General features: G+C 60.2%; 1 protein-coding gene across 1 annotated transcript; it reads right to left on the bottom strand.

The window, feature by feature from the left end:
- Positions 1-2944: 2944 nt before the first annotated feature.
- Positions 2945-24559, bottom strand: LOC119089303 (uncharacterized). The gene is made up of 9 exons (XM_037211972.1): positions 24501-24559; positions 15307-15427; positions 13119-13238; positions 12559-12594; positions 12051-12161; positions 10883-11005; positions 10395-10423; positions 6103-6118; positions 2945-3852 (listed from the first exon to the last, which is right to left on the bottom strand). The coding sequence occupies exons 1-9, from the start codon at positions 24557-24559 to the stop codon at positions 3838-3840; spliced, it is 630 nt and encodes a 209-aa protein (XP_037067867.1). The 3' UTR covers positions 2945-3837.
- Between the last annotated feature and the right edge of the window lie 1958 nt (positions 24560-26517).

Here is a 26517-nt window from a genome sequence, read left to right as displayed (position 1 = left end):
ATGACGGATATGAATATGTAAATACATTTCGTAATGAAAGCCATTTCATATATTTCTCCTCATGACACTTTCAGTGCTCAGTTAAAGCCGTCAGCTGTGCAAAATATTACACACATACGTAACACCAGCACATACACACACGAACATATGCTTATATGTACATATACACACATACACACACACACACATACACACACATGCATATATATATATATATATATATATATATATTTATATATATATGCATACACACACATATATATATATATATATATATATATAGATATATATATATATATATATATATATATATATATGTATATATATATATATATATATATATATATATATATATATATATATATATATATATATATACATACTGTGGTGTGTGTATGGTGTTGTGTGTGTGGAGTGTGCGTGTGTGTATATTTGTGTTGTATAGCTTGTACAGATAAATCTATGAATTTATAAATTTCAACATACTATATGGTATTCAAGCCCGTAATTCGTGTCACTTGCCAGATCCGGATGAAATGGGCCAGACATGCCCTGCTCGTTACAGAAATTATCACAAAAACACGCATTTTTAAAAAACTTGGTTTTGGTAAACAAGGCATTGCTGTAAATTTCTGCGTTTCGAAAAATAGCACTGTGAATGTCCAAACTTTAAAAAAATCGTCACGTGACTTTAGGTCACGAGGCCAAGGATTTTAAATTCCAGTAAACACAAATTTGCAAATGGCCAAAAGATGCATTAGACTACTGTGAGCCCAGTGGCTTATAGCTCTGCATAACTGAGGTAGATCTGCTTAAATGATGTACTGTTAGCCAGTCATACTGGGTAACTCCCTACAAATGCCCGACGCCATAACTGCTCAGCCGCTGCTCTGGCCTTCTGAAAACGGACAGCTGAATTCGGGCTTAAGACAATCCCATGTGATATCTTCAGCTAAATTGAAAAATTATGGGGGTGTTTTGTTTTGGCCCCTTCACCTATCGATTTGTTGTGGAATGGCCGACAATCTTTTCCACTTGAAAAGTATACCAACAGCACGAGTGAGCTCATTGCATCATGTCTGAGGCCTACTTCAATATCTTCACATGCGCAACATTTCCTTTAAGCCGTCTGCGGTGTCTTCGTGGCCCTCCCACTCAACACAGCCGGGTCGTCTCCATGGTTACCGGGCTGGTACAACTCACCAGGCCCCCACCAGGAGCAGCAGCAGCAGGAAGAGCATGTTGGCGGTCGGACGACGGCAGAGAGATGGCCGGGCCGGCCGGCTGCCCGTCATCCATCGCACCTTCCGTCGTCTATCTGACCCAGTTCGGAGGGAGGGGGGCATCTGGCGATGTTCCCAGCGTACTGGTGCCTGGTGTGACCCGGAGCCAGGTGGCGGAGAGTCGTGCGGCTCCTGGCACCTGTCCGGGCCGCCTTACGTAAGGCCGCCCACAGCTGCGGCGTGCGGAGGGACGGAGCTCCCTGTCATCAGCATGCGGAGGGACTGAGCTCTGTGTCATCAGCGTGCTGAGGGACAGAGCTCCGTGCCGTCAGCGTGCAGAGGGACAGCTCCGTGCCATCACCGTGCGGATGAACGGAGCTCTGTGTCATCAGCGTGCTGAGGGACGGGGCTCCGTGCCATCAGCGTGAGGATGAACGGAGCTCCGTGCTGTCGACGTGCGGAGGGACGGAGCTCCGTGTCATCAGCGCGCGGAGGGACTGAGCTCCGTGCAGTCAACGTGCGGAGGGACAGAGCTCCGCGCCATCAGCGTGCGGAGGGACAGAGCTCCGTACCGTCAGCGTGCGGAGGGACAGAGCTCCGTGTCGTCAGCGTGCGGAGGGACAGAGCTCCGTGTCGTCAGCGTCTCGCGCAGCTGCCGCAGGCTCGGCGCGTGGTGCTGGCGCCAGCAAACACCTGCATTGCAGATTTCGAGGCATTCCACTGAACCGGTGCAGACGTGTGGCATCCAGCGGAGAGCTTTGCTGATGTTGGTAAACTGTAGTGACAGTGGTACGGGCACTTGAACAACACAGCAGCCTCCGCCGCACGCTAAGCAGAGCATCGACTCTTTTGGCTGCGGCCGGTGGTGAGAAACCGCCCACAGCCGGCGGTGAGGCCCGCTCGAATGCAAGTCCGCGTGCTACGGCGCGCGCGTTACAGACCTCTCAAAATGAGACGAAATCATCCACTTTTCGAGATGAGGTGTACTTTAACCCTTCTGTTTGGTGTGCTAAGTATAATGCATTAATTTTCACAATCAATTTCCAATTCAAAAGTTTCCAAACGATTCAAAGATTCAAAAGATTCAAAAGAGAGATTTAAAAGATTCAAGTTTCCAACAAACTTTGGAAGTCGGTTAAATCCACCGCCGATGAAGCTGACCTTCCCCATGCTGCAGCTTCGTGTTTGAAGTAGGACGTTGATATCACATGATCCTACCTCGTTTGTCGGCCAGCGAAGCACCGTAGGTCCAAACGCAGGCCGCATCGTTAACACCTGTTTAGCGCTTTTATCGGCGCCGGACCAGCCGTCAAACGGAGAGCGGGAAGTTGCTGGGCCCCCTCGAGTCCCCGGGTGGAACAGTACAACTTCTGGGCGTTTGGCGTCACTCCATATTGCTGTTGGCTCGAACAGGATGAATGCATTGCATGGGCTTGGCACATTTAAATGCAAGGAACTAAGTAAGTGTTGGCTCACTTACAGTGCCCGCCACAGTTTCTCAGCACGGCAGCCTGCAGCTGAGCCAGTTTGGGTCGGCTGGGGAAGGCAGCCTTGGTCGACAGCCACTCAGCAGGCCTCCTCCACCGCGGCCGAACGCCAGGCAACACACCATGATCTCTGGCGGCCGTTGCTGGCGTCAGGTCAGGTCGAGTGTTCGCGAGCGCCAACAGCGCGCACCATGCCGCGGGCTCTTCCCTTCAGCGTTGAGTGAAACACCCACGCTTCACGCATCATATTTATTTCACGCGGCCACTAGCGGTCGCGCCAAGACCAACACGAATCGCGCGTTAAAACAAAGCTGGCCCGCGGAGCTGCCAGGAGCGCCGCTAGCGCCGCCTCGCGGTGGTTTCTCGCTGCCGCCGCGGCGTCACCGTAACGAGCCCAACCGCGACGGCCACACGACCCGACTCCGTGGCGCGGCCGCGGGAGGCGGGCCACCCGTGACGTTACGTCACGATCGCCGATGACGCCACTGACGCCGCTTCAGTCTATTGCACAGCGGCAGCGACGGCGAGCCTGCGGCGGCGCCGCCCGGCGTCATCGTCACCGCGCGAAGCTCTTCCCTCAATAGTCGACGCGCACGCACACCCCTCCGGCGCCAAACCGCGCCCGGCCGACTGGCGCTGGAGCGCGAGACCCAGCGCGTGCCGCAATAGGGCGACCCTGTTTCAGTGGAATGTGTCGTTGGCCCCGGGCCGAGGCAAAACCCGCGGCGTTCCTCCTCCGAGTGCAAGCAACCAAAGAGCGCCGGTCGGGGCAATTTACGCCGGGGGCGGGGGGCGGGTTAACACACACGGCGGAAAGCTCACGTCACGGAATGCTGACATCGAAAGAGCGCGACAAATTTGGAATGCAGTGTGAGGCCGTCTCGCCTGCAAGCGCCAGCCGACAGTACGCACACTCGCACATACACCCACAGGGGCGTGGCATCGCAAACACGGCGGGAATGTATCGCCGCCGCGGCATCACATTATCTTCATCTTTGGCGTGTTCGCTGCCGCTCCCGGCCGCGCAGCTGCCGCCCGGCGTGACCCGCGGCGGCCCGGGGTCAGGGCTCAGCCCTCCGGCGCTGCCCAGGGTCAGCTGCCCGCGCGGCTCCGGTCCTACCGCTCATTTACCTGCGGAGACGCTGCAACACAGGCGGCGGGCGCGGTCAGTCGAGTGGCGAGCGACTGGCGGACTTCCGCGGCCTGGCGTGGTGCAGTCACCTCAAGAACTTTATCTAAAACTATCCACGTGCGTAGTAATAAACGGTACCGACCTCCTCCTACGTGCCACGATACCAGCTGACAGAATAATTCAGATTCTCAAGGTCTCGCCTTAAGCATTGTTTCCCTGAGAACCCTTTCTCTCTTACGTTCAACACGAGAGGGCATATGTGCCATTTCCGAAGAGTCCAGGGAGCCCAGGTACGGTCGTATGGGGCGGCGCAACACGTCAATCACTCGCACGCCGGCCCCGCCTTACCCGAGACCCCCCCCCCCCTCCCACACGCACACACACACACACGCACGGACGCTGCGTCACGCCGCCACCGGCGCGCGCGCCGACGGCTCTGCGGCATCGGCCGGAGCAGGCGGCGACGAGCAGCCAGCCCCCCCCCCCCCCAAACACACACAGGCAAGACAGGGACGCGCGCAGCGGCGGCGGCGGCGTCCGGCAGACGACCCGTCCCCCTCCCTCTTCCCATCATCACCCGGTGATCCAGTGATCTCGGGCTACGCCTGTGACGTTCAAGAGAACGCGCCCGGGGGGAGCGGGGAGGGGGCTTTATCTCCTCCTTCCCGTTCTCCCCGACCCCGGGACTCCCAGAGAGCGCGCCCTCCGGGGGGGGGGGGGGGGGCGCTCTATCTCTTCCTTCCCGTTCTCCTCCGAGCCCAGGACTCCCAGACCGTCAGCTGCTGACGCCGCCTCCGGATATGCGGCAAAGGTGCCTGTTCGCGTCATCGCCGTCACGGAGGTTTGTAAGGCTGCTTTACGAGAGCACCTGAGCCCGTCGCTGTAGCGCATCACGTTAGATCATTTGCAATAGATGGCTTGTTTTCCTTCTTCGACTGTTCCAACCATTTCGCCTACAGCATTTTGCAATTTCAAAAGCAAGGTAAAACAACAGTGCACCGAACCAAAGAAAGCTTACACTCCCCCTTTCCTCACACAACAAACAAAACAAACACGAGCTGTCCCGAAGACATGCTTAACAGGACCGCAGAGCAACTGCTAGCCACACACCGAAGAGTGTTGGCAGGGTGACTCTCCCGGCCTTCCCAGCACAACAAACCGCAGCCCCGAAACAATGGCAGGCCAGCAGGGAAACCAAACAAGAGCATCCCAAGTACCCAATAACATTGCAGCGGAAACCACTGCAGCCAATGAGCGCACAGCAAGACTCTCCAAAGCCCCCTGTGCTCCACGCAAACGCCGAGCCAAAGCAAGGTCGCCCGATAGCCAATGGCTGCACGGCAAAGCCACTCAGCCGCCAACGGCTGCACAGCAATGTCTTCTGCCAGCCAATGGCAAGGCAACACACCCCAAAGCCTATCAGAGCGCTGCAGGCCTCAGTCGTCTGCAGCCCAGGAGAGCAGCCAGTGTGGGGGGGGGGAAGGTCCGGTCCTGCAGGCATGACGTCACTGGGACCGGTTCGGACGGGGCGGGGCGGGAGCTGGGCGGAGCAGAGCAGGACCAATCACTGCAGGGACGGAGCGGCAGCAAACTACCCCAGTGCCCGGCTAGGGTGCATCTGGCGCGCCAGGAGACCGGGTGGTGCAGAAGAGCAGTCGGTGCCAATAAACGCACCGGAGGAGGAGTCAGCCAGTGAGTAGTGGAGTCAGAGGTGGGGCAGTTACACAGAACTGAGCCGAACACCGAGGGAGGAGTTAGCCGGTGAGTAGTGGAGTTAGAGGTGAGACAGTCACCCAGAGCTGAGTCAAATGCCGGGGAGGAGTCAGTCGGTGAGTAGTAGAGTCAGAGGTGAGGCAATCACACAGAGCTGAGTCAAACATTGGGAGCAGGAGTCAGTCGGTAATGAGTGAAGTCAGAGGTCCGGTGATGAGTAGAGTCAGAGAGGTGAGTCACACAGAGAAAAAAACAGGCCACGGAGCCAGAACCGAGAAGGGACAGTGGGTCGGATCGGGTGATGACTCATCAGCGATCAGCGGGTAGCACATCGACGGGAGAGAAAAGTCAGAGACGGGGTGGCGGGGGCGGGGGGGGGGGCGATCTCGGCGAGAGCGGGCCGGCCGGAGAGGGGAGGAGGGGGGGGGGGGGGAGGAGCCGGCCGTACCTCGGCCGGCCCCAGCTGGGGGTACACCAGCAGCGCTACAGACAGGAGCAGAGGGGCGGCCAGCAGCAGTGAGCCCAGACACACGTCAGCGACGCCTACCTGGCCGATCCGGAAGCTGCGCCGCCGCCGCCGCCGGCACACAAACACGTGGTCAGCCCCGCGGCACACGGTAACAGGCACACGCCCGCTCAGGCACGGGCACACGCGTGGCTTGGCAAAAGCACTGGGTTACGGGCGCAGTTCTACTTGAAAAAATTTGGTCAAGAGCGTAATGTTGCCTGATCAGCCAGGTCGTCAAGGACGTTTAGCAAAGCAAGCTGGCGGGGTGAAGAGGGAAAATGGCAACATCTACCCCAAAATACCAGAAACACGTTTTCTCCAAATTCGATCCACTGTTTTCCTCAAAGTTGGGAGACAGGCTGAAGGGGTGCACCCCCATCTCCCCAATGGACAGGAATATACACCCCCGAGACCGACCTAACCAAACCGCGGTCTCACCAGCCCCCGAGACCGGCCTAACCTAACCGCGGTCTCACCAGCCCCCGAGACCGACCTGACCTAATTGCGGTCTCACCAGCCCCGAGACCGACCAAACCTAACCGCGGTCTCACCGGCCCCCGAGACCGACCTAACCTAACCGCGGTCTCACCGGCCCCCGAGACCGGCCTACCCTAACTGCGGTCTCACCAGCCCCTCCCCTGCCCGGGTCACCCCGACCGGTGGAGTGCCAGCCGCGCGAGGTCACGCCCAGACCGTGTCACTACCAGTCGGTGTGTCAGTCCGGCGCCGCGACAGCGAGGTCAGGCCCGGACTGTGTCACTCCCAGTCGGTGTGTCAGTCCGGCGCCGCGACAGCGAGGTCAGGCCCGGACTGTGTCACTCCCAGTCGGTGTGTCAGTCCGGCGCCGCAGCCGGACTGAGTGTGTCACCCCGACCGGTGGAATGCCAGCCGCGCGAGGTCAGGCCCGGACTGTGTCAGTCCGGCGCCGCGGCCCGACTGAGGCGAAGAAAACATGGCGAGAGGAGGCGCGGGCCGCGGCCCAACCCGTGCGTGTAACTACCGTACAACGCCTGTGGGCCGTCTCACCCCAATATTTCAGTACATTTATTACTGGCCGTAAAGCTTCGAACAGGCTCTTTCCTGAACCATACAGGACAAAGCCTTCTGATTCACCCCAAATACGAGCTGGTCGTCTGGCGGGCCGAAAGACGCTTAAATCACAAATAATTAACACCATTAGTACGGCAACACCCATGTTTACTTGCTAGCATACTTATGCAAATCGGAAGAGGGGCATCAGCTGTACAGTGGCATAGACTCGCAAGCAAACTGGACAACCTAAGGTGAACCGGGCGAGTTAAGGGCGACCCAACCCGACGGCTCTGTTTTGTTAAACGCACAAGTTCACGAATCGAAATCAACGCTTCATTGGCTCGCATCGTAGACGTTACCATAAAAGGGAGTGTTCCATATTCATGTGGGTGTTTGAACTGAAACAGCCATCTTAAGGACCGTTGGTGAACAGCCTGCCCTCCCTAAGACTTAAAGCCCTCCAGTTTCTGAGCAATACGCCCGCAAAAATGTAGAGTATTTTAGGCTGAGAGGTTCAATGCCACCTAAGCATACATGACATCCTAATAACGTCATTCAAATCATGTCATTCCATAAGGCACGCGGCAATCAAAGCCGAGAAAAAAATACTGGTCCAGTCATTCATATCTAGCGTTCGTGAGCACGATTTCGAGATGTAACGACCGTCAATTAGCTCTCAATGTTTTGCAGGGTACGATGAGGTACTCAAACAATAACGTATCAAGGAGCATAGTTACTAAACAGGGAAATTGTGTTGTCTAGAGCAGTCTTTTCTACTTAACAATATACCAAAGCTATAAATGAGTTTGTTTCATCATATCCCAAGCTTTAATATCTTCAAATGTGAAACATTCTGTTTAAGCCATGACTCGCCCACTTGTACATGTGAGCTCAGATTAATGCGTTGCACAATACCCTTGTTCGCCGACTGCGCACCCCGGGCGTACCCGATTCCAATCTAGTGTTATTAGATATTTGTACCTAAATGACCCTTTTCGTATTTTTCCGTGACGCTCCATCCTGCCGGCGCACATCTCACTTGCCACCGCAAGCGGCGGCACACTGACACCCAGCCAGCAGCCGGGTGTCGGCGCAGGGTCCGGCACGGCCAGCGCGGCGGCGCACCGACACCCAGCCAGCAGCCGGGTGTCGGCGCAGGGTCCGGCACGGCCAGCGCGGCGGCGCACCGACACCCAGCCAGCAGCCGGGTGTCGGCGCAGGGTCCGGTACGGTCAGTACGGTTCACAGCCAGGCTGCTGCCGCTCTGGGCCACAGTGCCGGCACTCCTGCCCGCCAGTGCTACCGACCACGCGTGTCTAGTACCACTAGCTCGACAGCTGCTACACAGAGTGCAAAGAGGGGCAATGAGCGACGCAATTGAACCAAACACAAATGTATGGCGTCCTGGGTATGGTTTAATGCTAACATCAACGACACAAACGCAAATGAAACGTTGATTTGGGTTGATGAACTCGTGCGTTTCACAAAAGAGAACCGCCACAAAAAAAGCAGGCCATGGCGTTGTGCAGTCGCAAAATCGGTGGGAACCGACAACGGAACAAACGGCATTCATATACTGATGTTGGATGTTCAGAACTCATTAGCCATGTTAGGTGTTCTGCCTGTGTAGCCGCGCAATAAGGCCCGTTCGGGCTATGCACGGACTCGAGCCAAGCAGCGATTGTGTTCCATTTCGTTCTGAGATAATTCGATTCATTGTAATTTTTAAGGAATGAGACCGACTGAAAGGCGTGTCCGACAAATTTAAAGAACGACAATTCAGACCAATGAACCTAAAGGAATGTGATAGAAAACTCCCACGCAAAGATTTGACGATCCTGCGGCTACGACACCGATCATAATTACTCGGAGCAACTGCCAATTCATTTGGAAGGAAGGCCTGGCAAAATATCGCACCGGATCGCGCTGTAATTCCAAGCCATGGTGGAGTGGCATGGGAAGCACTGCAGACGCTGCGTGATCGCAGCATACGCCGAATGCTCTAAACGATGTTTTTGCACAACACGCTGTCGCAGAGTGAGTAACGCGCCGCGTGCCGAAGTGCGTGCCTGCCGCATACTACGGGGAAGCCTGGGCCTCCGACAGAAAATACGAAAATGGGCGTGATGCAGGGGTGAGGTTTCCGTTTCAGTTGGGGGCTACAGCATCTCCAAAATGATTCAAGCCTCCAACTTGGGAGAGGTGGGACAAATCCCATGGAAAACCCACTTGCTGGCGCAGTTTGCGGGCCGATTGAGTCAGTTTCCAGTTTTAAGCCCTCCCCAAGCTCATTTTGCGAAGCGACGCCCATGACGTGAATGCACTTGGTGAATGCACCACAATGCACACGTGAATGCACCGCGCCCTGGACCCGCTCCCTGAAGAAAATCCCGGGTGCGTTCCTGTTCGGGAGGCATGCAAAATGCTGCACACCAAAACCAGATACAATGAAAGGCCAAAGGCGAGGGCGACGGGCTGGAGGGACCGGCACCGTCATAGGAAGTTTTGTTGTTGCTTCATGACGGACGCAGGGCTGCAGGCAAATCATGTGGTGGTATGTTTAATGTGAGGTTGGATGAGTGAAACAGATAAAGAGATGAATTAAACTGAGTGCCATGAATCCATAATGTATTCATAGCACACAGCTTTAACGTATTTGCGAATAATCCGTCGGGCAAGTATCGCGCAATGACAGTCAAACCACAACCTCACCCCGACGCAGCCGTGCCTGCGTTTTCGTGGTTTTCCTTCCGAACGCTGGACCGTCCGTGACTCGCCGCCCCCTTAGCCTGTCCGTCTGCCTGCGAGTCTGTGTCATTTTACAGCTGACGCTCCTCCTTCAATTGCACACGTCTGCCAGTAAGTTAACATGGGTGCCGCCGAACTAGTGGCATTGCATATCTGTGCCACGGACTGCACGATACTGTCCAGTGAGCCCAGAAAAAAACCCGATATCGCCTGGCTATGGAGACCATAACTAGTGATCATAATACACTTATGTGTAAGCTCAGTAAAATCCAATACAACCGTGCTATCACAAACTGAATTATATCTCCGTTTTCCCTGCCTTGAATGATAAGCAAAGTGCATATCATGAAAGCCGTGCTTTCCATTCCATCCCTGATGGTTGTGACACGGGGCGCCGGTCGGTAATGGGGACACGGAACATTAGACCACAGCCAGGCCACGCCGACGTGCGTCCGCATCAATGGTGTGACGTCATACACCCGGCATGTCCCCCGACAGGAGACACGTGACAACCGACGGCATCGGCCGCCCGCGCGTCACAGCAGACTCACGTGATCACGTGCGGGTCCTCCGTCACCACCTGCCGACAAACGGACCGCTGTGAGCGCAGCCGCGTCACCTGTCGACCGTGACGTCACACCCGCCGTAACGTGACCCGGAGCGCGACGTCATTGTCGGATGACGGCCCGAGCGAGGCAGCCGCGTTTGCAGGAGGCGGCAACAGCACAGACCGACGTGCGACGCGACGGCTGAACGCCTTACACTTCACACGCAGTTCGTGCAACAAAGCAGCGTCTGGACAAAAATCGGCTGTCCGTGTGAGTGAGATTTAATCCTCGATCTGCCAACGTCGAGAAACAATGCTGTTCTACTATTTCTATCATTAGAATGCCTTTACTGATGGCTGATTTGATGTTCGACCTCCGACATTGCATCATTAAGTGGTGGAGAGCGGCGTGGTACAAGATGTCTGCAGAACACAGGGCTGCCCAGCTGGACAGCAGGCCTGCAAGCAGACTGCTGCCGTGATCACACCCACCTGGCTGGCCTGAGTGGCGACCGTGCTGACATCTAGCGCCGTCGTGGCGTACTTAGACATCTGCTGTTGCAGCAGGTGGATGGTGCGGTCTTTCTCCTCCAGCTGCTGCTGCAGTGCCGCCACCTGCCGAGCAGCAAGGAAACTAAGCACACAACAGTTCTGCCATCTCTGGGCTCCCAAGGTAACTAACCGCGGTGCGGCGCTTCTGCCTTTGGTGCCAGCAGCCAGTCCTTCGCTGGCGGCACGGTGGTTGCTTCTGACGTCACAGATAGCACGTCCTCACGGGCCACACACACCACACTTCTATTCGCTCGTGCCTGGCGCATCCCGCATGTGACGTCACCGGCAGGCGAGTCGCTACAGGTTGCATGCCTAACATAGTAACTACCATTGCAGACAAGGTCGAGGTCTACGGTGCTCGCACCAATCGTCACACGCAGCCTACCGCTGGCCCGGACAAGACCTGGGAAATGAACTGCCAGGCGCCGATGCACCACCGGCGGGCTCCATGAATATGCATGTTGAATGCACATAAGCCACGTCGTTCTTCAGCCGTCAACGCCGTTGAAACCTAACAATGCCCGCCAAAGCACTACGTCACCTCCCCTCCATCGACCGTGCTCGTTAGCCGCGACACCCAGGCCGCAACGCACAGCTGTTCATCTCCAAGACAGGGGGACCCTTAGCCGTGAAAACCGAAAATGACGTCATCGCGGCCGGCGCTAAAAGAGGCGACGTGTTTATTGGCCGACAGAAGGCGGTATTCAGGCTTTTAACAAGCTGGGCTTATGGTTTTTTCCACGCATTTTTCAACGAACGTGCCAAGTTGCTAGTGCATTTCGAAGTCCTCCAACCATACAAAAAAGCACATGAAAAGTCGAAAGTGAAAAGGGTTCATTTGAGACAGGGCAACTTCAAAACAAATAACATTGAAATAAACAAATCCGCTGCTTTAGTTTCAACCAATCAACATGCATCATCCAACCCCATAGCCAATGGACATCCAAGCACATACATTTGTTTACATTGCATTACATTATTTACGTTACATTCGTCTACATGTCTCATTTGTTCACAACTCCTGTTCCACGGCTGACGACGTCACCACAGCGCCCGAACCGCAGCGCCTGGCGCAGCCGTCTGTGAGCACCGAGCGACGGCGACCCACCTGCTTCTTGAGGTCGGCGTTCTCCGCCGCCAGGTCGGCGCCACCGTCGACGCTGCCCCTGCCGTCTAACGACGACACCTCGCTGGACACCGACGTGCCGCGCCGGCCCGGCTGGGTGACGCCACATCGTGACGTCAGGTGATGTCACACAACCGTGACGTCAACACACGAACCCCAAGCAGTGTGGAGACTCAGGGGATGGCGTAGGTAGAAAGGCGAACTCAGCCGCGAACTTACAAACACTTGTCGCGTGACGCGCATTGGGACGGCTGCCGATAACCCGCTGTTAAACATCTCAAAACTGTGCGTCTAAAACGTTACTTAGTTGGTGCATATCTCACAACTGCAAACAGTGTGTTTAAGTTGCGCAAGTACGCCGCCCTCAGGTCCGCCCTCCCTCCTCGAGGAGGCCGCTGTGACCAGTGGCGCCACCCGATCGCCTCCCGAGCCGATACAGGCCGCCAGTCGCATGCTACACCGGCGTCCGCACGCTGCGGGGTCGGCTCACCTGAAGACTGTGCTCAAACGGATTGGACGTCTCCGACTGAAACACGCACGACAACTTTGTCAAATTGCTGAAGCGTTAGGAGTGCCAGCAAGCACACTAGACAAACCTAGTCATGGAAGGCTAATCGGAAGCCATAGCACGCTGGACGGCGCGGATCCACCGAGCATCGACCGCGCTAACACCGTCAGCCTAAGACAGGCTGCCCCGGCGGAGCTACTACATGGACACGGATCGCGACGGTGCTGCCACCTGTCCACCCCGCCGCCAGCCGCCAGGGCCCGTCACAAAAGGCGCCAGTGATGCGACGCTCGTGCAGTTTAACGCTTCGCGAAATTGGTGGCGCGTCATACACGTCATTCCCCGATATTCGATTCCGGAGCCAAGAAACTGCGTCTGCTCGCCCAGAAATCTCCGGAACAACCCGCTGCACGCTGGCGCCCTGCTAAAACCCAGGAAGCGAGGGGGTCCCAGGGATCTTAATAGGGACAGACGGTCACGGTAACAGGCCCCCGGCGGCCGGCCCTCCGGGCGCCGCCGCCTGCCGCTGCCGACGGACTCACATCCTGCAGCACGCGGCGCAGCTTGTGCAGCATGGTCTTGGTGTGGGTGAAGTCCTGCGCCATGTACATATACGTGTCCCGGTCGATCAGGAGCCAGTCCTCGGCGTCTTGTGTCGAGCTCTGACGACACGGGTCAGGTGTCAGAGATGACGACCCCTGGGTCAAGCTCTGGCGACGCAGGTCAGGGGTCAGAGGCGACGACCTCTGGCGACACGGGTCGGGGGTCACAGGTGCCAACCTCTGGCGACACGGGTCAGGTGACGACCTCTGGCGACATGGGTCAAGTGACAACCTCTGGCGACACGGGTCGGGGGCCGCAGGTGCCGGCCTCTGGATCAAGCTCTGACGACACAGGTCATAGGTGCAGACCTTCGGGGAGCCAGCACAAGGTAAGGGGTGCTGACCCTGAGGCCAAGGGTCACGGGTTAGCGGTGACTGGCTGTGACCTGTGGCAGCGCAGGCCACAGGTGAGGGGGTCTGGCAGACGGAAACACCGGTCACTGGTCAGGTCAGGTCAGGGACTGACCTCTCACGACCGGCTTATGATGCGGGTGGTACTGGTCTCTGGCAGAGATCTTCCCATGCGCACCATATATGACTCAATAATCATCAACGACCGAGTTCACGCCAACAATGACCTAACCCGGTACCGCTCGCGCTTACTCCGGTGCCAGGCCGATGGGCCACACTGTCAGGCTGAGTGACAGACTCATAGATGGCGTCTGGTGAAGGCTCACTTAGTCACGAGAGAACTCGCCAGTGATAACACGACGGAACAAACCCACAGCATGGTGTCAGCAAATCCCCCACGTGGCGCAACAATACCCCGGCGTTTTCATCCACCGACTGCGAATGTCGCCGTTGCGCCACATACCGCGGGGGGAGGGGAGGCTCCGGTCCCATTCTGAACACGGCCGACCGGTCTACTGTTGATCCACATCAGATAACGAAAGGCGGGACACGTGCTAGCTCAGCCTTAGCCTGCACCGGCCGGCCCGGGCCCATCTGTGACGTCACAGCGGCAGCACGGTGCGTGTCCCGCGGTCAGTCTGATCCAGGTCGGTTCAACGGGGTCACCGGCCCCACTTCACAACGGGACGACCGCGGCAAGTGTCATTTTCGCGGTGCTGAATTTCCGGTGTAATTTTTCTGGAGTACCGGTTACAATGGCCCGGTAACTGGCTGCATTTACAGCCAGTGGCACGGCTCCGACTGGGTCACTGTCTGAGCCACGGCAGCCACGGTGACCAACGGCCTTCTCCGTTCGCAAACTGACCACGGCTCCGACTGCGTCACTGTCTGAGCCACCGCAGCCACTGTTACCAAACAGCAGCCACTGCTGTCACCGGGCTCCTCCGTTCGCAAACTGATTACGGCTTCGACTGCGTCAATGTCTGAGCCACGGCAGCCACTGCTATCAACGGGCTTCTCTGTTTGCAAACTGATTATGTCTTCGACTGCCTCACTGAGCGACGGCAACCAACATCGCCACAAGACTTCTCCGTACGCAAACCGACCACGGCCCAGACCATGCATCATGATAGTAATCAGGCTCCATTGGTCACGAACTGCACCTGGGTCTAACCGGACTTCGTGACACGGTCCATTATCATTATGGACTTATAACGCACTCAGCTGCTGAGGCTACATGGCGTCTCATGCCTCTCGCCGAGCGGACACCGCGGGGAATCGAACCCCGTACCTCTGGTTTCCAAGACGGACAGCTTAACCACTACACCAACGCAGCTAAAAGCGTTTCTGGCTTACAATCTGACCAGCGCGCTGAGCGGGCTTTGTAACGACGTTAACGCCCATCCCAATCCATAAACTGACCGCTCTCTTGACCGCGTTTTATAATGTGGGAAACCGCCTACCACGACCTTATTGATCTGACCGACACTACGACGGTGGCTCGTCGCAGAACACCTGTCACCAGCCGGAGCTCATGGCCCAGTCCCTGGCTTCACAAACCAACCGCGGTGCAGCGACTCCCACCGGGTCAGAGACACGCTCACGCTCACGCGGCCCGACACAACGCAGACCCCGCCCAGGCCGCCTCTGCGCCGCACGCCTGCGCGGGCCTTACGACGCGAGCTGACGCTCCCTCGCTCAGCAGCGAACCCAAGCCCCCAGACAACCCCAGGCTAGGCCGAGTCAGGCCCCCGACCGGCGACGGTGAGGTGCCCACCTGGCGGGGTGGCCGCAGCAGCTTGGCCGGCCCGGTCGGCTCCGGCGAGGGTCGGCTGGCATCGGCGCTGCTCGCCGCCCGGATCCTCATCCGCTGCAGCCGCGTGATCTGGCCCGACAGGCTGCAACAGAGCGCGTCGCGGCGTCAGGGCGGCGACGGCCAGAGCAGAGGCCCGCCGCACGGCCGGCCAGAGTCAGACAGGCTGCAACAGAGCGGCGCCGAGGCGTCAGGGCGGCGACGGCCAGAGCCTGAGGCCCGCCGCACGGCCGGCCAGAGTCAGACAGGCTGCAACAGAGCGGCGCCGAGGCGTCAGGGCGGCGACGGCCAGAGCCAGAGGCCCGCCACACGGCCGGCCGGCTCAGTGACATGACACGAATGGATGGCGAGTGAATGACGCGTCACGAATGAATGGTGAATGGATGGCATGGCAGGCGGATATGACGTTTGACAACTGACGACAGGCGGTTGGTGTGGTCCGAAAAACTGCGATGGAATGCGAAAAATGCGCTAGGCATAGGCGAGCTTACGAAAACACCCAGTACCAAATGCGTTTATCCGCGATCGGCGCGTCATCCAGGCGGGCGGACGGAGGCGTGACACGACCAAGACGCTCGCCAGTGGTGAACAGGCTATCGGGTCCGACAGCACAGGAACGGCGCGAGGGACGCCGGGAGCTGGCCTCGCAACCGCCCTGGGCGACGGCGGCCGGCCGGGGCGCCCAGCACCGGCCACGGCAGAGACGAACACCGGACACAGCAGGGACGAACACCGGACACAGCAGGGACGAACACCGGACACAGCAGGGACGAACACCGGACACATCGGGACGAACACAGGTCGCAACAGGGCCAAACGCCGGCCACAGCAGGGACGAACACCAGCTACACCAGGGCCGAACGGGACGCCGCGCTGGGGTCGGCGTCAGACCGTAACTGGCGTCAAGGTGGCGCGATCCGCCGCCGCTGAGGCTCCGCGGCGCGCTCCCAATGCGCCAGTTCACACCTGGACGTGAGGCCGACGCGACAGATGCCGCGCAGACAGCTGTAGCGCAGACACATGTCAGATCGCAAAAGGCGCATCAATCGTAAATGGCGACGCGATGGTGCGCGCCCTTCCACAGTCGGGACAGTCACAGAGGGCGTTCCCAACAGTGGCAGCTGGCTCTGCACACGTCGTAACACACCCTCAAACGAGCGCCGACGCCGCCCCACCCCCTAAAAAACAGTCCCGGAAGCGGGCGGCGGCCGGCCGGATACGGCTACCGTGCGACTCCCACGACGGACCGGCGGACGGGCGGCGGCGCGGGGCGACGTCCGCGCCGCCGGACCCAGGTGTCCTGAGTTCGGACCGGCGCCTCTGGGCGGGTCCTCCAGCGGCACCCTCCGCGGGGCGACGTCCGCGCCGCCGGACCCAGGTGTCCTGAGTCCGGACCGGCGCCTCCGGGCGGGTCCTCCAGCAGCGCCCGTGGCTTTGTTATCTGGCTTTGGATGCGGCACGGGCGGCGGATTTGCCCGCACTGCGCTCGTTTAATACCCGTCTCCTTCCAGCGGATCTTCTAAAACCCCGCCTGTGCACACGGCGACGGCGCCTCGACCGAGCAGCCCGTGTCGGTTCACCGGTCCCCCCCCCCCCCCCTCCCACAACACGGGGCGGACGGCCTACCGAGCCGAGCCGGGGTCAGAGGTCACGGTCCGGTGCCGGGCGCCGCTGAGCGCCGACGCCACGGACGCCTGACGCCCGCACAGGTCACGGGGTCGCCGCCGCGGCCACCCCAGGTCAACGACGGTAGTTCAAGACGGGCAATCGTCGCAGAAACGGCCGGCCAAATTGCCGCATGCGGGCCGCGGCGGCGGTGAGACTGCCGGCCGGCTGCGGCGCGGCGGCCGCGGCGGAGTGCGTCGGGCAGTGCGTCGCCGGAACACTCGATCTACTTTGCGTTCTGTTACAACTTCAATATCAATTGCGACGGCGCAAGACACATGCCCGTAAGCGGGCGCCCGGTTAGGGACATTAATCGGGCATGACCTCTTTAGCAGGACACAGATACTGAACGCGACATAGAACGTATCCACCACCTAGGCGAACAATATGGATCTATCTCTCACGAAACATCGGAATGTCGTATCAGTCACCAAATGTGTGCCTTCGGCGTTACGGATTGGCATTGTGCAAGCAAAATTTGGGGAGTTTTACCAACAAATTCGCTTTTTAGGTACCTGTTATCCATCCATCGCCGTCGGCCTGATGTCCAAGTCTGAACCTACTGGCTAGCATCGTCCAAAACCCTGCATTAGTACGCGCTCGGGTGGGGGGTCAAACTGACCCTCCGACAGTTTTTTCCAGAATGGTTTCCGAACGTGTGTGTCATTGGGGCTTTACGACGCACTCGGCAGCTGAGGCTATGTGGCGTCGCCTGTCACTCACCCTGGCAGGAAGGGCGGGTACCGCGGAGAATCGAACCCCGTGCCTATGATTTCCCAGACGCGCAGTGGTCAACGCAGACGCGTTAACCGCTACCCTACCGGCACCATACGGTTTCTGAACGGCGGGGCGGAGCCGCGCCAAATTTTGCATGGCTGTAGACAATTAAGTAGCGGTTCGTCTGGCATCCAAAATATAAATACAACTTGTGAGGTCGCTGACCTATGGCAGGTCAAAGTCATGTCATGGTTTCAGCGAAGGTAATTTCTAGGGAATCGTTCAATCTGATCCAACAAGGAAGTGTTAGACGAAGCCATAAATATCTGAGATACTTTATTAAGCAACACAGCAACTGAATAAGCAAATCACATTGACCTAAGGTCAGGTATGAACTTCAGACCAAGGTAAAACAACAATATGTTTTATTACTCTAGCGCTTGTTGTATGTAGTTCCTGGTGTTCATTTCGAATTTATTGATGACGGGAATCGCATTATACACTTTGTATAGACTTTTTAAAAGTCAGAATAGGTCACTGACCTTGGATAACCCAGATTAACATTTTCTGTTTAGGAACGTACTGCCTGGCGTAATCTTTGTCGCTTATCCAGATGCAAAACTCAAAGCTGTCTTGTACGATTTTGTTCATCATGACATTCAAAAGGTCAAACAAGGTCAATGACTAGGATGAGCATGTGACGTTTTGCTTACAGTTATCCAGGCTCTGGGGCCCTTTTGAGACCAGCCTGCAATTTGACCTTGTTTGACCTTATTTAACCCGAACATCATAACCTAGGAACCTCAAACTTTGACCTATAAGAGTTCACGTATAGGTCAACACACTCCGTGAATTTGGTACATCTAGCTCTTTTAGTTCCTGAGATCTCAGGAGGCTCAAGTTGCCCTCCCCCCCCCCACACCTGGGCGAAGGGTATCCAACCGGCCACCCGGGCGCGTGTTAACAGCCGTGTGCACCAACTGCCGTGGCGACAGCGACGCAGTGGTGGAGGCCCAAGGTCTCGTGCTTCATATCACTGCCCTGTGGTCCACTCAGTCACGTCCAGATCCGGCCACACCACGTGGCCACGGTATCCAGATCCGACCACGCCGTGCGGCCACGGTATCCAGATCCGGCCACACAGCGTAGCCACAATATCCAGATCCGGCCACACCGCGTGGCCACAATATCCAGATCCGGCCACGTCATGTGACCACGGTATCCAGATCCGGCCACACCGCGTGGCCGCAGCTCAGGGCAGCAGAGACCGGACCGGGGTCGGGGTAAGCAGCAATGTCACGGCAACCAGAGCGGGAGGGAGGGGGGGAGGACGTACGCCAGACCCGAGCCGACTCCTGACGAATTCCACCAGCGGGTGACGCGCACCGCACGTGGAGCAAGTAACCGCAGCAGCGGCGAGCGACAGGCGGCGCGCGCCCGTGATTGTTGTTTGCATGCGCCAGGCGCTCTCCAAGGTGAGACCTCACTCGGCGTCACCACATGGCGACCACCCGCCGTGAAATCGGCGTCAGAAAAATAAACCCGCCGCCGGCCGGCGACTACAACACGGCGCGCACCGCCCGGCTGGTCGACATACACTGCTCCAGGCGGCAAACGAGGCGCGGCCGTCAACGAAACGGCCGGCGCGCGGTGGCAGTCAAGGCGCCGCGTCCGACAGAGGCCTGCCACACGGCCGGCGCTGGAAGGTCCAGCGGGGAGGGCCCGGCTGACGGACAGTCGGCCGGCGCTGGGAGGTCCCGCGGGGAGGTCAGGCTGACGGACAGTCGGCCGGCGCTGGGAGGTCCCGCGGGGAGGTCAGGCTGACGGACAGTCGGCCGGCGCTGGGAGGTCCCGCGGGGAGGTCAGGCTGACGGACAGTCGGCCGGCGCTGGGAGGTCCCGCGGGGAGGTCAGGCTGACGGACAGTCGGCCGCCGCTGGGAGGTCCCGCGGGGAGGTCAGGCTGACGGACAGCCGGCCGGCGCTGGGAGGTCAGGCCGACGGACAGCCGGCCGCCGCGGGGAGGTCAGGCCGACGGACAGCCGGCCGCCGCGGGGAGGTCAGGCTGACGGACAGTCGGCCGGCGCTGGGAGGTCCCGCGGGGAGGTCAGGCTGACGGACAGCCGGCCGCCGCTGGGAGGTCCCGCGGGGAGGTCAGGCTGACGGACAGCCGGCCGCCGCTGGGAGGTTAGGCTGGCAGACAGCCGGCCGCGGTAGCAACAGACTGGCTCACGGTGCCTGCAGCAGCTGACGGCCTTTGGGGGCCGTCGCGTCGGCTCGGCCGTAGTTCGTCGTCTTTCTGATGGGTCAGTGGAGCTATCTTCGTAAGTCAGGCGTTACATCTAACATGGTGCCATATGGCAGATGCTGCAACCAGTATCGAATCACACGGATTTTTCGCACCGTACCCACGAGACGCGGACCAAATCATCATTTCTCCAGAGACTGCATTTGCCACCAGATACATTTCAAAATGTGATTTGCGGGGCCTTTCAACTCGTCTTGTTTTTTTCACGAACGCTCAATTTCGCTCCACTAAGACCTGCTAGCATGTGATGAACAGCCGAATCATGGCATGTCTTGTCGATAGATCGCAGCTGCCTACGCTGCTCCCAGAAACGGTGTGGCCCAGGCAGTGTTCCTGACGTCGCCGATCAACAAGAGGTTTGATAGAGGCAACCTCAGAGATGTGATGCACACACGCTAATTGCTTTGCACAAAGCTTGCAACGAACCCCATTGTATGGGAAAGGGCTTCTTCCTGATGAAAGCAGGATTTGCGTTAACCAAGCATGGCCGCCGCATCTCAATGCCAGACAGAACATTGTTCTTGACGAGGTCAGATGACTCGTCGTCACGGGACGTTTACTGCTAATGCGAGGACTTCCAGAGAAACGGACCAAGACGTGCCCAGGTACCAGCGGTGCGAGAACTTCCGGAGAGACAGACCCAGACGTGCCCAGGTACCAGCGGTGCGAGAACTTCCGGAGAGACAGACCAAGACGTGCCCCGATACCAGCGGTGCGAGAACTTCCGGAGAGACAGACCAAGACGTGCCCAGGTACCAGCGGTGCGAGAACTTCCGGAGAGACAGACCCAGACGTGCCCAGGTACCAGCGGTGCGAGAACTTCCGGAGAGACAGACCCAGACGTGCCCAGGTACCAGCGGTGCGAGAACTTCCGGAGAGACAGACCCAGACGTGCCCCGATACCAGGCCGGCTCAGTTGGGTCCGTTCGCGTCGACGAACACTGCCAATTATCTTACGCCTGCTGACTGAGTTGACACTACGACTGACGCGACCAGACTTAATAAAATGAAATTCAATCATCGAATAACGGCGCAGAAACTCGGCTACCAAAGCAAAGAAAGCCGTACCGCGTGAGACTTTTGGTCTCGTCTAGTCTGGTCTGGGGCGTGGGGGAGACGTCACCGCGCCTCCACACCGCTCGCCCGACCCCTGGGTCTGGTCCTGACCGGGGCGGCCGGCGGTGTCACACCCGCCCGACCCCTGGCGTGCCCTGTCCTAACCAGGAGCGACCGGCAGGGTCACCGGCCGCCCGACCCCTGGTGTGTTCTGACCCGGTGCAGTTGGCGGGTCACCGCCCCCCCCCCCCCCCAACCCCCGGGTCTGTCCTGACCCGGTGCACCTGCCGGCGGGGTCCGCACCTGTCCTGCCGGCGGGGTCACCGCCCGCCCCGCTCCGCTCCCGGCAGTGTCCGTACACGGCGGTACAGTACAGCGGCGCAGTTCTGCGAGCACACACCCGATCAACAGTGGTGAGAGCCACCACCAACACCAACCGCCTTAACTAGACCACTGTGCCAGAAGGCGACGCTTCCTATCCAAACCGAGGAGAGGGAGGGGGGGGGGGGGGAACTGGAGCAACCACAGAGCGCGGCACATGTAAGCAGCCGGTGCGGGAGCGGGGGGGGGGGCTACAGTCCCCCCCCCCACTGCACGCGCAGCTACAGCCGTGGTACGGTCCACGACAGTGCGACCATGGCACGTGCGGTGCGCCGCCTCAGCGGCCGCTAATAACACCGGACAAACACCGACAGCGCCCGAGCCGGCCGGCCGGGTCGGCGGCCGCAGGTGGCGCTCAAGGCCGCCGCCCAAGCTTTGCCGGCTGTGCGATCGATTCGTTTGCGTCTGCCACACACCCCACCACTCGAGAGCGACGTGGGCAAGGTCAGGTGGCGGACGGCAAAACGGCCGCGCGCGTCGCCACAGCTCTCGCACTTGACTGATAGTTCTGTGATCTGATCAGTGTTCCAAACAAGCATCCTGTCGTGAATTCCACGCGCAGATCTGTGGCACGCACCGTTACCAGATACAGTGCTTCCATTATCACATATCCCTCACGGATATAAGGGAATATCAGCATATCCACGCCAGCATCGCATCATAATATCTGGAATCACACGTGAGACCCCTCATTACATGCTCAGTTGCGAAAACCCACAGACCCGTGCACTATGCGCCGTAGCACACGTCGTTACTAGATAAGAAATACCAATGCAACCGTCATAAATCAGTCCGCGGAAGCCCAGACACGACGTCACGTAGGGCGCTGGTGATTTATAGCTGGGGTTTCGTCCAGCGCGTGTGGTGGCTGTCGTTACCTGGCAGCTGCCACGCGGCAGCGGCCCGACAAACACCAGCCCGACACGTGCAGCGCCAGCTGGACAAACAGCACTCACAACACTTTAAGATGGCCAAACGGCAAATGCCAAATGGTGCACGTTCTCATCCTTCGTCTTTGTCATTAAGTTTATCACTTATTTACCGTTGAGCTCACGGGTTCGCCATGTTGCCAAACAACCACAGATCAGCTGGCAAAACACACGCTGGCGGATTGCGCATGCCTGTGAAAACCGGGCCAGTTGCAGCTGGGCTGGGCTTGGGGCGGGAACTGGAAGTGAGAGGTACGCTCTCTCACGCAAGTCACGGCGTCAACAGCGCGCGTCACCGGCCGTCAGGTGTGCGTTCCACTCCCCTGACAGCGGACTGTCAGGTATGTGTTCCACTCTCCTGACCGCCGGCCGTCAGGTATGTGTTCCACACCCCTGACCGCCGGCCGTCAGGTATGTGTTCCACTCTCCTGACCGCCGGCCGTCAGGTATGTGTTCCACTCTCCTGACCGCCGGCCGTCAGGTATGTGTTCCACTCTCCTGACCGCCGGCCGTCAGGTATGTGTTCCACTCTCCTGACCGCCGGCCGTCAGGTATGTGTTCCACACCCCTGACCGCCGGCCGTCAGGTGTGTGTTCCACTCCCCTGACCGCTGACTGTCAGGTATGTGTTCCACTCTCCTGACCGCCGGCCGTCAGGTGTGTGTTCCACACCCCTGACTGCCGGCCGTCGGGTATAAGTTCACCTCCCCTGGCCGCTGGCCGCCCCTTCTTGTCCCTGGGCTGCGCAGCAGCGCCATGCCTCGGGTGGTGTGGGGGAAACCGTGTGGGGTGCGGGTGGACGAGCGTGTGTGGGGGGGGGACGGGGCGGGGGGTGGTGGGAGGGGGGGGGGGGGTCGACGCAGCCTGCCAGCCCAGAAGCGTGGGAGGGAGAGAGAGTGGCCAGCAGCACGCCAGCTGCACAGCCACAAAGGCTGTACCGCGCCGTCACACAACCAAAGCATGCAGCGCGTGCACCAACAGGGCCGCCGCCGAGTCAGCGTCACACCGCCAGCACCGGCGGCGCTGACACGACACAGCCGGCCGACACGGCCGCCGGGACCACAGAGAACGGCGGCCCACATTCCAACAGCTCCGCCCCACCCCGGGCCCGGCTGCGGCGGCTGCGGCGGCGGGGGGAGGCGCGCCGCAGCGCTCCGAGCCCTCCCCTCCCCGCCCGCCGGCCGCGCCTACCGCGCCGGCCCACTGTGGTACCCAGTGACTCAGCGGGCGGCCCGCCCCGGCCCGCATGCCGTCGCCGCTTGGGTCACGCTCCGGGGGTCACGCCGGCTGGAGACGGGCCGTGGCCGGACGGCACGGCAGGGTTGCCCGGGGCGCTCGCGGCAGCGCCGAGCCCGGCTGGCGCGGGACACAAGAACGACGCTGGGCCCGCCGACTGGCCACCTAACTCACGTAAAAGCGGCCCTCTCTGTCAACACTCAACACGCCCCGAGCGGCGGCACCTGGCGCCCGTCAGCTGTCGCCAGTCAGCGGTCGTATCCTACCCTCGGCCCAGACCTTGACCCCGGCCCAAGCGCAGCTACATCTCGCCTCTGATGCAGCCCTGCATCGTGATTGGCTGCTCCCTGCTACACGAAAACCGGCCGGCGTACGTGCCGCCAGCACTGCGCCTCATTTCTTATCGGCGACACATCGTTGATATCGAGGAGTGCTGGTTTAAACCGGACCGCGGCCGAAGCAAACAACCCCAACCATTCAGCACACGCCGCTTCTCTGATACAGAAGGGTGGACCAGGCCGAGCGGCCGATACATGCGCCATTCCGTCCGACCTGTCTGTCCCACTGACAGAGAAGGGTCGAACAAACGACATCCTCGAAGTACACACACGCACGCACGCACGCACGCACGCACGCACGCACGCACGCACGCACGCACGCACGCACGCACGCACGCACGCACGCACGCACAGCACGCACGCACGCACGCACGCACGCACGCACGCACGCACACACAAAGGTTAGCTGCCAGTTGCCAGTTTCACGTGGGTGGACGGCTCACCAGCGCCTGGTCAGCTCAGCCCCCGTCCCCCTCAGTCCCGTTGCCCCGCCGTCTCCGCTGTCCCGCCCCCGCCGGTCGTCGCTCCTACCTGACGCTGCGGCCCTGCGGCCCGGGCCGGGCCGGCGCCACCGGCGGCTGGTCCCTCATCTCGTCACACCGCCAGCGGCCGCGGCTTGACCCTCAGGTCAGCAGACGACCTCGCCGGCCGCGGCCGGCGCCGGCCGGCGGCGCTCTCCCGCACTGTGGCGGTCTCTCCCCTCTCCCGCACGCGCTCGGTCCCAGCACTGTCGCAGTCTCTCCCCTCTCCCACACGCTCCGTCCCTGCACTGTCGCAGTCTCTTCCCTCTCCCGTACGCTCGTTCACAACACTGTGGCGCGTCGCCGTCTCCCAGGCACCGGTCTCGGCGTCCCAGCTCCTTGATCTTGGCCTTGACCGCCGGGTCTCGGTCGCCGCCGTCGTGTGTCCGGCCGCTGCGGGCGGTCTGCTGTCAAGTGACGACTGCTGCCGGACACGCGGCGTGCCGCCGGTCAGCACCGACGCGGCCGGCCGAGGGACGCGGCGCACCGTCGACCTCCCGCCGAGCGCCGACACAGCACCGCGTCCGCAGCGGCGGCAGCGGCGGCGGTCACCCTGCCGTCCTCCTCCGACCCCGGCCGCCGCACCCCGCCACACAGCGCTCGCTCGCCACTGCGCCCGGCGGCCCGCGGAGCCGGACTGCCGCGGCGGCGGCGGCGGCGGCGGCGGCCGGTGCCGTAGTACAACGCGGCGCTCTCACCGCTCCGCGGCGGCAGCGGCGGCAGCGGCAAGCCACGGCCGCAGCAGCGGCAGCGGCGGCAGCGGCGGCGCCCGGTGGCAGACGCTGCGGTGGTCGCGGTCGGCGACGAGAGAAACCGGCTGGTGTAGGAAACCCCCGCCCGGCAACACACCGCCATGAGAGGGACGAGAGACAAAGGAACGCCCGCAGCGTAGAAAAACCGCCGACACCGGCGCCGCCTGCGACAAAGGAAAGCGCATAGCAGGCGACACAGGCTGAGGCAAAGCGCTGAACCGCCGGACGTCGAAGCGTCACGCGCGGTAGCCCCAGCGGCCGGCGCCGGGGGGGGGGGGGGAGGCGTCAGGGTCAGGGCCGCTCACCGCCGGCCGGCCCCGCCCCGCCCCGGCAGAGAGCGGGGGAGCGGCCGCCGGGGCAGGCCGGAAGCCGCTCACATCCGGTGACGAGAATGAGCGCGGAGCGGACCGCCGCCCGCGCCGAGGCAGAGGAGAGAACCACCGGTCGGCCGGAACAGGAGGCCGGCAGAGCGGCAGGGCAGCGGGCAGAGCGGGCATGCAAGGAGCCGGCCCGGGACCGGGTCGGAGGGACGCAATAGAAACAGATGGAAAAAAGACAAAGCGGTAGCGAGAGATGAATCATCGGGACGATCTACAAACACGGAGCAGTCTCAAGGAAGAGAAAATAAGGGACCCGCAGTAGAACAGCAGCACAAAGCCACCGAGTCACGCCACCGCCAACGGGCTGCAGACAGCTGAGGAGACACAGACACGGTCACGGTCATGACCGCCGCCGTCTGGTCATGCCGGCCGCACCGTGCCATCTGGAGCGAGCGGCCATGCACCAGCGCCGGTGACCGCATTCCAGGCCGCACGGCCACCTCTGACGGCGCCGGCGCCGCCGCCTCGTCAAGCCGCGACGGCGGCGCCGACGCCGTGTCCGACACCCGCGCAGAGGTCGCGGCGCTCCGGAAGTTGGGGCGCGACGAGCGTCCGTGTTGGCTCCAGCGCGGCTCCAATGTCAGCGGTGACTCGGGGGAGCTGGCGGCACCCGGACTGCCGACGGCGTACCCCCGGACAGCGCCACCGGGGCTGCCGACGGCGCACCCTCGGACAGCGCCACCGGGACTGCCGACGGCGTACCCTCGGACAGGCCACGGGGGAGCTGGCGCCACCCGCACCGTCATCGGCGTACCCCGGACAGCGCCACCGGGGCTGCCGACGGTGTACCCTCGACAGGGCTACGGGAGAGCTGGGACCACCCGCACTGCCGACGGCGTACACTCGGACAGAGCCAGGGGAGCTGTGCACCGCCCGCTCGCCGACGGTGTACCCC

This window comes from Pollicipes pollicipes, unplaced genomic scaffold (assembly GCF_011947565.3).
Source record: "Pollicipes pollicipes isolate AB1234 unplaced genomic scaffold, Ppol_2.1 Scaffold_1600;HRSCAF=1878_pilon_pilon_pilon, whole genome shotgun sequence".
Lineage (NCBI taxonomy): Eukaryota > Metazoa > Arthropoda > Thecostraca > Pollicipedomorpha > Pollicipedidae > Pollicipes > Pollicipes pollicipes.
The sequence above is the reverse complement of the archived record's forward strand: the minus strand, read 5'-3'. Positions and strand labels throughout refer to the sequence as shown.